We start from the raw sequence: 13,477 nt of genomic DNA, 5'->3' as shown, positions 1-13,477 counted from the left end.
CAGACTGACTCTCTTACATCCTGATATACATGGACAGGCTGGAATGTGATTCCTATAGTGATATTCCGCTTGGGCGTGGCACTGAATGGTGCGTTAATGCAATTCCGAGTTTGTGTGTCTTTTCGTAATAGTTCACGTCAAATTCCCGCTTGTTGTCGTTCCATTTGTAGATAATCCTTTGTATGGCTCCCCCTCTCGGCTATCTGGTCGGACTATATGTCATCTTAACGAATCTATATTGCCTCCTTTGTTACTCATTTCCTCCTACTCCATTTCTTGTATTTTTCTTTTCTGTGGGGTCGTTTCTGGGCGACAGGCACGCTGTTAGTGGGTTGGCCGTAGCCATTACAGGGGTGCAGGGTGGAGGGTGTGGGGGGGGTTTGTTGTTTTAGTTTGTTTTGTTTTATGGTCTCTATCGCTCTTTTCTGGCTTTGGGAGGGTTCTTTCCTCTTTAGTAGGGTTGGCTGTCTCTTGGTCTTGCACCCTGTCCTTCTTCGGACATCTTCAAAGCTCCTGTTTTCCGCCTCCTTGGGGCGGGCTCTTTGAGGTGATATTGGGAACATTGCTTACTGTATTATGACATGTTATTTAGTATTCCTATCATGGTTGCTTTGATTATTTAGTTCCTACAGTCATAGCCTCCCTCGAATTTCAACTGGGGTGTGTTCCTTTTGTCTCTTTGTGTTCTTTATGTGAGGTGCTGTGTCCTTGATGTTGCAGCCTCCCCCCTTCTTCAATTTAAAACTGGAAACCTTCAACCCGGTGCTACAGGCCCCGTAACCACTTTTGTTGTACCTTATCGTATCATGTTTGCTGATTGGATTGATTTGCTCCTGTTTATCATTGATTGTTTTTACGGCCGACCGAGATGGTCGTGGGCCAATGCATGTATCTCCTTAACTGTTGAATAAAGGTTTTCAAAAAAAAAAAAAAAAGGCTTGCTTGTCTGAAATACAAACATTGGCAAAGCCAATGGGTTTGGAGTTCATGTGCTGGTGTATGCAAACAAAACCATGCACCAATGCTGTTTGTATGTGTTAAGAAATTAATGTCAGACCTACTGGCTTTACCAAAAGTGGTTAAAGATTGCCTATGAAGTAGTATTTATATTGCTGATGCGTTTGGAGGCACTACATGAATGAAAACTCATGATGAGCGCGATACCTAATTTCAGGGTTTCGGATTGGTTGAGCATGACGCTTGCCACATTCTTCGTACAGGAATTTCAACAGTCAATGATTTGGTGATGGTAGAAAAAAATATTTATGTTGACAGCAACTATTACAATGACAAGCCTTTGCTACCATGTACCGTACACATGAGCGATTTAGTTGCTTTATAGGCTGGTCCCATTATAAATATTAGGCATAAGTGTCCATTGCTTCCTAAGGGCGACTAAAACACCATGGAGAACTGGAAACACTGGCTAGTCCAATACTTTGTCAATTTGACTATATACATTGTATTACCATATCAATCTTTTCAATCTTTATTGGCTGAGGAAAATTACTTATAATCACTAATTATTGTAAGGTGGATGCATGCTTACCATCATTCCCTAAGTTCAAAAATAGCTAGCAAAATTCAACGAGCACAATAAATGGAAGTACGGGATATCTTATTTTGGTACATCACAATCGTTTTAGGTAAGCACCAAGTAAACAACCTACTAACTGAAGAACAAGTTACTTACCTTGAGCAAAGCTCTCTCCGGAGGATACGCTATTTCACTGCAGACATCTCACCTTTTGAATTCCCTTAGACACAAGACTGGATCGGGAAACATTTCCAGAAGTTGCTCCCATGCATCGATAGGCGGCACCATCAGACTCCACGGAGACTCGTCCCTCCTCCGGCACTGACACCACAGAACTGAACATAAGCATTACCCTTGTGCGCTTATGTCAGTTTACAACATACAGAACTATAGATGGACCACAGTGAATTACCAGGATGTTTCTAACCAAGGGGTTCTGAGTGACGTCAAATAGACAAGAGTGAAGCTAGAATTGTATAATGATATCACACAGAACTCCAAGGTGAAAAACAACCCCTTAATTCACTTTTTTCTCATCTACAAGTGTATGTTATGTATGGCCCCCCAAAAATCAACTGCCCCTCCTTTCAACTGCTATGGAGGGGCAGACGTGCAATGAGGAGCCATACATAACATGGTCTCTGCTCCCTGTCCCAAGTGTAAACAATAAATACCTTATCTGCCATCTTCAAAAAGCCCACACCACCTTCCCTGCCTTTCAGTCCCCATCCTGCAGCTTTGCTTTCATTCAAAGCAGGCAAGCAGGGGTGCACTGACAGGTTCTTAGAGCACCCTGTCCACCTGCCCTTGAACGCCTTTATGATGTAGCAACAGTGGGTAACAAGTTTTGTTATCAAGTGTTGCTGCCTCGTAGCAGTGAGTTATGACATCTAGAAACAGCAATGAACGCTAGTGGCTCTCTACCAGAGTCATTCATAACAAAGCATATTGGGCCAGATGTAGGTAGCCAAATACCGGTCGGTAACGGACGAATTCGGCCGTTACCGACCGGTATTTGGCTTTTGAGATGTAGGTGGGTAGTTATTTACAGAATCGGTATATTTACAGATTCGGTAAAATTACCACTTTGGTATTTTACCGAATCGGTAAACATACCGATTCTGTAAATCCATATGTAGGTGACACTCCTAAGAGTGCCATAGGCCCTTAAGAGTCGGTATTTTACCACCCAATCCTATTGGGTGGTAAAATACCGAATTCAGGTGTGCATGCACATCTGTGCATGCACACCTGTGCAATGTGACACACAGACATGCCCTTAGGGCATGTATGTGTGCCACATGTCACACTAGCCTGTACTTGGGGGGCTAGAGGGTGTCAAAGTGACACCCCCTGCACCCTTGCAGGATTCGGTATTTACCTATTCTGTAAATACCGATTCTGTATTTCCCATTGATTCCTATGGGCTTCAAGGCCCATAGGAATCAATGGGAAATACAGAATCGGTATTTACAGAATCGGTATTTACAGAATCGGTAAATACCGACTCATACAGATTCGGTAATTTTTTACCTACATCTGACTCCTTCCAATTTACCGACTCTTAAATACCGATTCGGTATGAGTCGGTATTTAAGAGTCGGTAAATCGGAATTACCTACATCTGGCCCTTAGTGCCTTTAAACTTAAAACATCCGAAAAGCTCTAGAATCGCGACAGTGTGCAGAATCCAACATGGAACTTTATTAACACCTTAGAAGTCCACTCCACAGGTATTAGAGCGGGCAGTAGGGAATCTGCTGTTAGAGTCTCCACCAGAAACAGTGTTACAGAAGGTAAATATGTTGTTCTTCTGATAGAGACTTCTAATCCCAGATTCCTCACATTTTGAGCAGATAATGAAGCCATACCTCATAAAAGGTGGAGGGTTTGTAGTTCCCACCAGGAAGTCCCGCAGGACACAGCAACCAACATTGCCCACAATAAGGTGTGCAGGCCTTAAATGCAAATTCAACCTGTCATAATAACCCATTTGATAGGTATAAAACTTCCTTGTTAATATATACAAGTCACCCCTATGTAGGCCAATAAGGCAGAGTGGATGCTATTTAAAAGTAGGACATGTAAAGTGTAAAAGTTTAATGTTAAACATGTCCTTGCAGGGACTAGCACCTGAAAGCTATTCTCACTGTAGTGAAGCTGGCTGTTCCATAGGAAAACAATGCAATGCAATATTAAATATTACTACTGGATCTCGAGAATGGGACTAGCTATGAAAACAATTAAACAGCTATTTTAAATAAAAAGTTTTTTAAAAATCCAGTGCAATGGTGGTCAGATTTGTTTCTAAATATTGTGGAAAAGTAACTTTTAGCAAGTTATCTTTTCCTTGCCTGAAAGTCCCTGCATTTAGTTCTCCCACTTCAGCCAGCCAATAGTTAGCATATAAACAGACATGAATGAGGTGTAAACCTGCTCCCAGGAGCAAATAGGCTGATCTAAATGGGCAGAGAAGACCCATCTGAACTTGATAGAATATGCAGGGGAGGGCCGGAGGATCCTTTTGTGACATTAAAGTGTCAAGTCCTGTTTGAATATCACATTCTGCTTGATAGGTGTGCTTGATAGGAGTTTTTCATATATGAACAACAGGAAACTCCAGGGAGACTTAATTTAAATTACTCTCTGTTGTACATTTTTAGATTGAGTATTCAGGATCTTTGAGGGCATAAAAGAAAGATTGGCAAGTATTCTGTGCTAGGGTGTGAAAATTCAATAGCTTTAGTAATGGCAGACAAATGTATATATATATACATTCTATACTAAACAAGGAAACACAAATAAAAGTAAGTTCACATATACACAAACTCCTCCAGATAAGACTTACAATTGTGTGATATATTTCAATTTACAGGAGGCCACATGTGCTGAAAAATAAAACACAGACAAACAACCAAATCCTTCAGAGTAAGCATACAATGGGTGGCAATACAAATAGTTCTATTTTATATGGGATATTGTGTGTAAGTTGTCAACATTTTGGTCTCAGTAAACATCCATGAGACCATGTGCAGGACTATATTTCTGGAAAAGAACCATCTATTGAATAGGGACTTCCATGCAGACATTACCTACAAGTCCACGGCGACGTACTTTAAATCTGTGAGTCTAATTTTGTAGCAATTAATTTGCGTAGAGATACTGCAATTTATGAAAAGATTACACGTATGGGCCGTCCACTGCTTCAGAAAGGATTCATGGCAACAAATATACTCGACAGCAGCGACTCACTTAGGGTTGTCTACACGGGTTTTCCATATGACATTTAGGTCACAAGCCAATGTTAGTTGACATCTGGGCAGGGCCCTTCTTCATTTGGCCCTCAAGCCAGTCTGGTATCAATCACAGTCTGCCTCTTTTGGACATTACTGTGGCGGCACAGCCTGTTTGAGCATTCTGCTGGGTTTACATTTAACATTTTAGTTGCACTTCAAAGGGTGGAGTCAAGATTCCAAAACAATCCTTGTGTATTCAGCTTTATTTGACTAGAATTCTGTCTCTGAAGTTGTTGTGGGTACAAGGACTGCCACAAACTGGATTTGGTGTTAGATGCCAAAGGACGATAGTATCACCATTGGTTAGGCCATCCCCAGGGATCATTTCCACTTATTCGCTCATGCCAGGCATACATTTGGCAACTCCATGCACCTACTTTACAACACTCCTGGACCTGCGGAATGCCGGAGGAGGGCAGAACCGGCTGTATGAAACCTATGAAAAGACTAGAAGACTGGATCTGCTCTTGTACCCAAAAGGGAAACTTTCTGTTTGTCTTGTCTTTATCGCAGCAATTCCTTGCTGTAGTTATTGTCAAAGGTCATTTGTCGACCCTCTCAGCCTTTTAACATTTGTCTGATCAGCCCTCTCTGTTTAAGTCACTAATTGTTATGCGTTTTGTGAAAGGATTACCATATAGGTTTCCTTGAGTTCCTATTGTTATGCCACAGTATGAGAATTGATTAATACTAGGCCTATCTTATTCTGCAAGCTCAGCCTGAATTGCTATTGAGTTCTCTTATGCTTAGAAGCATTATTAGAGCATGGTTATCTGAATTAATTGGGACTTTGACAGGTTGTATTGGAATTTAATTATTTCTCTGTCCACATGGGGTATGTTATATGGCCCATGTTTTCTACAATGAGGATGATAACTACTCCCCCCCGGTTCTGGGTTAAATAACTAAAGAGATGTCCACTACAGCCCCCAAACCATTCGGAGCCACCAATCAGCAACCGGTGAAGAAGCAGTAATCCACTGTCAATGCATATGCCCGCAAACAGAGCCCTGCTTCCAGTACCTCAGACAAAGTAAACACTTAACACTCAATAGGGCATCTAAATTGAAAGGGATACTCTGAAAACATTAATGAACTGAAAGAAAACTTTAATTAAAAGACCGGAAGTGGGAAGAAGCCATTGAGCAGTATTTATTGCATAATGTGCTGGCTGCGGAATCTTTGTGGGAGGCGATGAAGCCCACCCTTTGCTGGGTGGACATCTCCTTGTCCACGGCAGCGCGTAGGGTCCGTAGGGAATCTCTTCTTAGGGCAGAAGCAATAATTCTGGATCTGGAACCCCTCTGTGGAGGCGGAGGGGGCAGCTGGTCCGCCGTCATTTGTCGCTAGCGCAACAACACTACTCGTCCCTCTTGCTAGATGAAGCCCGCCAGGCATGGTTGGCAACCCGGAGCAGATTTTACCAATGGGGGGACAAGTCAAGCAAACTCTTACATAGATTGTGCCAAGGAGCGACGGGCTCCCTGGTCCTCCCGGGTATTGTAGATTTTGATGGGATACCGATATCAGTGCAGTCGGCCATCGCTGAAAGCTTTGCGGCATATTATGCAGACATCTATGCTCCTAGGGAATGTCTGCCAGCAGAGGCTATTGGCTGGTTTCTAGATGATCTCCCGCCCAGGGCTCTGACTGACGAGGTTAGCGCGGAACTGGACCGTCCATTCTCGGAGGACGAACTGGGTTCTGCCCTCCAGGAGTTGCGGCCTGGTAAGGCGCCAGGTCCTAATGGCTTCCCGAATGAGTTTTTTAAATGGTACTTCTTGCAACTTGGTCCTCATTATCGCAATGTGGTGGAGGAGGCCAGGGAGCTCAGTCGTCTGCCCAGGGATTGGCGGCACGCTGAGATGGTGGTCTTTCACAAACCGGGTAGGCCTCCCAAGAACCATGCATCTTACTGCCCCATTTCTCTTCTCAACGTTGAGGCCAAGGTTCTGGCCAACGCGCTGGCTAATCATCTCCGTCCCCATATCTCGTATATAGTTCAACCGGACCATGCCGGGTTTATTCCCCAGCGGGCGACCCGCCATAATATTCCTGGAGCGCATACAGCGATCGTGGCAGCCGGGAGTTTGGGGGTACGCGCGGCTTTATTACTTGCAGACATGGATATAGCCTTTGATTCATTGAGCTGGGAGTATCTATTAGCACTTCTACGTAGATTGAATTTAGGACCTTGCTTCCTGTCTTATCTGACTCTACTTTATATGCATATAACGGCGTCTGTGCGCGTGGCGGGTTCTGTCTCGTGGGTCTTTCCTATTGATCGAGGCACAAGGCAGGGGTGCCCCCTATCACCATATTTGTTTGCCTTGGCGATGGAGCCACTGGCCGCATGGGTGCGTATCGATGCGCAAGAGGCTGGTCTCGAATGGGGAGATGGACTGTCGGATCGCATAGCTTTGTATGCGGACGATGTGCTGTTCTTTCTTACTCACCTGGAAAGGACTGGCCCGCGGCTGCTGCGCATCATGCAGGTATTCGGAGAGACTACTGGCCTCTTTATGAACGAGCGGAAATCTACTTTGTGGGTCTTGGGTGATGGGGCTGATCCTGGTGCCTGGGCCTCCGCGGTACAGGTGGTGCACAGAGAGCTGAAATATCTGGGTGTGTTCCTTTCTGACTTGCGGTCGATAGCCTGGGATAGAAACCTAGCGCCGGTGTGGAACAAGGTGCGCGAAGATATTAAAATCTGGTCCCACATGCCCCTAACTATATATGGTTGTTTGGCCATCTTTAAAACGGTCTCTCTTCCTCGTCTGCTATACCAGCTACAAAATCATCCATAGCCTATATCTTCGGGGTGGTTCCAGGTCAATGCGGCCCTGAACCAGTTTTTATGGGGTGGGGGTGGGGGGGGGGGGGGCAGGGTGGCTCTCAGTACTTGCTTCCAATCCACATATTGTGGGGGGGCTTGCGACTTCGGACATTCTTTCATACTATATGGCCTCACACTTGTTGGTCCTTAATGAATGGTGGTATGGGGACAGGGCGGATCCGGCATATGTAGTGGGGCGATGTATGATGGGCGATCACTCACTACACACGCTCCTCTATTCTGCGCTCTTGCGACGTTCCTTGCCGAGTATGACGCAGTTGGTGTTTCAGGTATGGCGCAGGCGTTGCGTTGGATGGGTTGGTGGGATCGCCTGACTAGGGAGACGCTGCTATGGCAAAATAGACATTTGCCGCAGTTGGCGGCCTTGCCTGTATTCCGGGATTGGGATCTCTACCCTAGGGGATGTAATGCGGGGGTCTGGATTGAAATCACTCGAGACCCTGCAGAAGGACTTTCAAATGCCACGTACACAATTCTTTAAATATTTGCAATTTCGGCATGCTCTCTCTCCTAGCTTGGTGGAGTTGGCGGACTTCAGCCCGGTGGAGGCGAAGGTTTTCATGGGGGACCTGCAAGACCATAAAATATCTAAAATGTATCAATCTCTGGTTAAGCACTGTTCCCCATCTCTGCAGCATCTTCGTGGGGCATGTGAGGATGGTGTGGGCTCACTTGAGGAGGAGGAGGAGGAGGAGGAGGAGGACTGGATAGAGGCTCCCGCCTCCCCTCGCGGGGCGGCTATAGATATGAGCCTTCGGCTCATTCAGTTTAAATACCTCCATTGGGTCTATTTTACAAGAGTCATGCTCTACAGGTTCTGGCTTGGTGGCTTCCCCGCAGGGCCTTTGCTGCCTGCATGAGGAGGTCACTCTGCTCCATACCATATGGGGTTGCTCTGCGCTAGCTAGGTTTTGGCGGGGTGTACTGACATGTCTGTAAGAGGTTCTGGGTTGGGATCTCCCTCGTTCCCCTAAACTAGTGCTCCTGCATGTAATGTATGATATCGGTGGCAACGTCTACAAACGTCACCATATGCTTCTAGTCTTTACCCTTGCCAAGCGCGAATTTGCTAGAGCCTGGAAGGCGACAGCTGCACCTCCGTCTCAGTGTGGAAGGCAGCACTGGATTTCTGCATAGGCCTAGAGGCCCCCAAGTTTATGGCAAGGTGGTGCCCGCGTAAACATTATAAGATCTGGAAGCGCTGGGCAGATTACCAGGGATTGGAATTGGAGCCCGTTCCAGAGCAGGGAACGCACAGGTTGTAGTTTCCTCCTCCCCCTCACTGGGGGTGCCCGTACTATACATATACCGGGTGGTATAGTGTTCTCTCAGATATTTATCACAGTGATTGTAGGACTGTTGCTCCGATTACGCATGTGGTTTTTGCTTGGTTGACAGTGCGATGGGGTGGGGGGGGGTTATGTTATTTGTTTAGTATTGTTTTATTTCATATGCATGTCCTTACATTATTCCTTTTTCTTATATTCAATGAGAAAAATGTCAAAGCCGCTGGGTTACAGAGCTCTGCTCTTTATGCATTTGACAAATAAAATGTTTTTTAAAAAAAGAATGGAAGTTTCGATTATTACACATCACTAATGAAGACTGTAATAGGCTCAAACTAAATTTTAATTGAAAATAACGTAGGGCAAATGTGGCTCAGTAACATGTAAAGGATGATGGGCATTTCAGCATCAGCAATACAGCAATCTTTAAATGTCACGTACTTTGTTAAAATTCACTACAGAAACAAAGATGGCAAAAGAAGATGGACCAAAACAAAACTGTGATGTAAAAGCAAGGTATTAAAGACTGAGCATTTACCCCAGGTCTTCTAAAGCAGCAACCACCCTACAGTCCATGCTCTTTTGGTAAGGAACAACCCTGAACCAATTTATTATTTTTAGTTGCCTAGGCATTGCTCTAACTTGAAGAAGAATTTGGCGAAGTCTAAATCAGACTCTATGAAGGGATCTGACATTGTGCAGTACCATGGTGGGAATATATAACAGACCCGAATTACTCAAACACACCAACAGACTATTATATGGCTTCCACATCCCTTAGGACTAATTACAGGAAACTGATGCCTGTAAAGTGATAACTTAGAATAAATTATAAAAATACGGATGTAACCATCACACAAACGTGAGCAAGTAAATTCTAGACTCTGAACAATATTAGTGCCGTAGGTGTTTTTTTTTGTTTTAATAGATCTGTAGCAAAATGTAGCAAAACAAAAAAATAAAATAAACAAATAGAACTTGTGTAATGTATTTTAGATCTTCCTGCCCCATAATCCTCAACTTGACCCCCAATCACCTCCACCTGATATAAAAAAATTGAATGTTTCAAGATGTTCTCCTATTATAAGAATGTTATATAAAAATGAACGTTATTAAAAAATTGGTAGGAGTTGATCTATTGCTTAAAAGTGCAATTAGAAGCATGCACATTTGTCTATTTATGAAATGCGTTATATCTTAAGATCTCTCTATTGCGTTAAAACACATTCAAATAAAATTCAAATATATGAAAACAAAATCACAGCTAAAATTTCTTGGTTCGAGGATTCATGGAAAAACTGGGACAAAGTAAGACCCATTAAGAGGAAAAGGGGAAACGGGAAGTTGTCATTTGCGCCCTAGCTTCACTAAAGCAGACCCTGTGGCAGAGTTTCTGGAATAGGCAGCACAATGGAAAAAACTTGCACTTTAGAAGGAACATCTATGGCTTATGCTACAGCCGCCTCATGACAATTTGCTCACTGGAATGCACACTTATCGCTCGCTTGTCATACCATCAGTGTGCTGCACGGTTCTCTGGTGCAAATTGTAGAATTCTCGGGCTACGGTGTCCGCCAGCTTCTCACACCAATTCTTAGATGGACAGAAGATCAAAATAGAGTGACCATCGCTAACCGTCTCATAACAAAGGCTGACAATCTGATCTTCATCACCCTGAAAGAAAAAGAGAAAGTCACCAGGTACTTATTAGAATAATATAGCCATGTAATATAAATATTCCGTCTATACAGCACCAAGGAGATTTAATTGGCTGTCCAATATTAATCAAGTCATTGCAAAAATCCCATTAGGTTTTCTCATGCCTAATGGCATTCCCACAATGGAATGATTAAGATTGCACAGTGAATTTCTTCGGTAAACAATGTGCGTTTTTATTTTTTTTATCCCAAAACGGAAACTAACGGCAAGGTACTTAGCCCTATTAACAATCACGCACCTTAGAGAATGTCAAGAGAAGGTCTCAGACAGTCTAAAGTCCATGTTAGTCCATTATTGCATCTTTTAATTTTGTTTTGGTCTTTTTAAATTGAAAGACTTTCAACAGTGATTCAATGAAATTGATTTACTTTATTTTTGAGCGTTTCAAGCATTTTCCCTGTTTTTGAAATAGAAAGGAGCACTCAGCAATAGCTAAGAGGAGATTGCCTGTGTTACTGACAAACCAGGATACGTGGTACCCTGTCTGTGAAGGAAAATTATGCTCCCAAGCCTTCTTGACTGTCTGGCATAGATTGGTCTTGCAGTCAGGGACTGGCTCAAAAGAGGTGAAAAGAAGATTACTATCTGAATAACAGATCCCACCTCGTTCACATGAACGCTTCAGGATCCAACGCATTGCCTGTGACCTGCCGAGTACCTAAAGGAACCAGCCTACCTCCAGCGATTTTAACCCCCCAACCCCAAAAACCTCCTGCATCATTATTCAGACGCCATCCAACTCTATCTAAAGATCAGATTGGGAAATTACATTACTGTGATCAAAGACTGCCACATCACCACCTAGCATTAGATGTCTCAGGAGTTCTTTATTTCAACCCCTTCAAGACAAAGTTTCTACAAAGCGACGACATAACAAGGTTGTGTCGTAATGGCTTTTAACAATGAACCATGATGGCTTCACCCACAACTTGTCAATGGAGCCAGATATGGAGGGTTTCGCAGAAAAACTACAATTATCTTCCACACAAACATCCAAAAACAGACCGCTTGACTTCAATGCCTAATGCTCTGCAAAGTGAAAGCTATAAAGCAGGTTTCAGAACAGTGGTGCAAGTGCTCGATCAAAATAATTCCTTCTTCGCTTGCATCCCCAGACCACATCAAACCCTCAAGAGTGCCTTTTTCATACTGCTACCCAGGCCTCAGGATGTTCCTCTACCAGCCCATAGCAACTTTAAAGTCTGCAGCATCATGTAAACAGTTTTAAACTCAGTCACGTCACCGTATCTATCAAGCAACATCAAGATCTCCAACTGATATAGTAACATTTACAGCAAAAATGTAATCAGACTCAAGACAAATAATTTCACAACCAAGAAGTAGAAACCCCAAAGCTTTCTCTTGCTACATTCCTTGGGTTTCTAGATTCCTCCCCACCCAGCGCCAGCCAGCTCTCACACTCCTGAGCTTCAGGAAACACGTGAAGTGCCTGTACTTCAAGCAACGCCTCAACCACTTTAACCCTATTGATGATGGACCCTCGCTGTCTGCCTTGCCGGTCCTGCCTGTAGCCCCTCGCTGCCTGCATCCCCTCGCTGCCTGCCTCGCTTGGTCCTGCCTGTATCCCGTTGCTACCTGCCTCGCTTGGTTCTGCCTATATCCCCTCGCTGCCTGCCTGTATCCCCTCGCTGTCTGTATCCCTTCGCTGCCTGCCTCGCTTGGTCCTGCCTGTATCCCTTTGCCGCCTGCCTCGCTTGGTCCAGCCTTTATCCCCTCGCTGCCTGCCTCACTTGGTTCTGCCTGTATCCCCTCGCTGCCTGTATCCCTTCGTTGCCTGCCTCGCTTGGTCCAGCCTGTATCCCCTCGTTGTCTGCCTCGCTTGGTCCTGCCTGTATCCCTTCGCCGCCTGCCTCGCTTGGTCCTGCTGTATCCCCTCGCTGCCTGCCTCGCTTGGTCCTGCCTGTATCCCTTCGCCGCCTGCCTCGCTTGGTAAATGTAAATGTAAATGTACATGTATTTATATAGCGCAAATCACCGACACGGTATCTAAGCGCTTGCTTAGGGAACCCATCCTGGTATTCCCCTGTGAGATACCCCGGCAGGGTATCCACAAGGTGAAAGCCAGGCATCCCGCCGCGAGGGGCCGTAGTGGAGATTAAGCAAGCTATTGCCCAGAGTCGCAGAGTGTGACCCCGTGAGTCGAGTAGGCACCGGAGCGAGAATTATCGAGTCCGTGGAATTTTAGAGCCCGAGACCCGCAGAGGTGGGGAACTGAACCCTGGTCCACGGCCGATCTCAGCTTCCGGGTCTGCCGCCTCTAACCACTGAGCCACACTTCTCCACACTGTATCCCCTCACTGCCTGCCTCGCATGGTCCTGCCTGTATCCCTTCGCCGCCTGCCTGGCTTGGTCCTGCCTGTATCCCCTCGCTGCCTGCCTTGCTGGTCCTGCCTGTATCCCCTCGCTGCTTGCCTGGCTTGGTCCTGCCTGTATCCCCTCGCTGCCTGCCTCGCTTGGTCCGGCCTGTATCCCCTCGCTGCCTGCCTTGCTGTTGACTGCCTGCATCCCCTCGCTGCCTGCCTTGCTGGTCCTGCCTGTATCCCTCGCTGCCTGCCTGGCTTGGTCCTGCCTGCATCCCCTCGCTGCCTGCCTGGCTTGATCCTGCCTGTATCCCTCGCTCGCTGCCTGGCTTGGTCCTGCCTGTATTCCTTCGCTGCCTGCCTTGCTGGTCCTGCCTGTATCCCCTTGCTGCCTGCCTCGCTTGGTCCTGCTTCTATCCCCTCGCTGCCTGCCTCGCTGGTCCTGCTTGTATCCCCTCGCT

The 13,477-nt window shown here is 45.4% G+C and overlaps 1 protein-coding gene across 2 annotated transcripts in view; it reads right to left on the bottom strand.

Moving 5' to 3' along the window:
• POLQ (DNA polymerase theta) overlaps positions 1-13,477 on the bottom strand; it is a 478,304-nt gene that overhangs the window by 380,087 nt on the left and 84,740 nt on the right. For both annotated transcript variants that reach the window (XM_078656637.1, XM_078656638.1), the window contains one exon: positions 10,491-10,650. In XM_078656637.1, coding sequence (XP_078512763.1) covers positions 10,491-10,650 — 160 coding nt within the window. The remainder of the gene's footprint in view (positions 1-10,490; positions 10,651-13,477) is intronic.

The sequence above is a fragment of the Lissotriton helveticus genome, chromosome 8 (genome assembly GCF_964261635.1).
Source record: "Lissotriton helveticus chromosome 8, aLisHel1.1, whole genome shotgun sequence".
Lineage (NCBI taxonomy): Eukaryota > Metazoa > Chordata > Amphibia > Caudata > Salamandridae > Lissotriton > Lissotriton helveticus.
The sequence above is the reverse complement of the archived record's forward strand: the minus strand, read 5'-3'. Positions and strand labels throughout refer to the sequence as shown.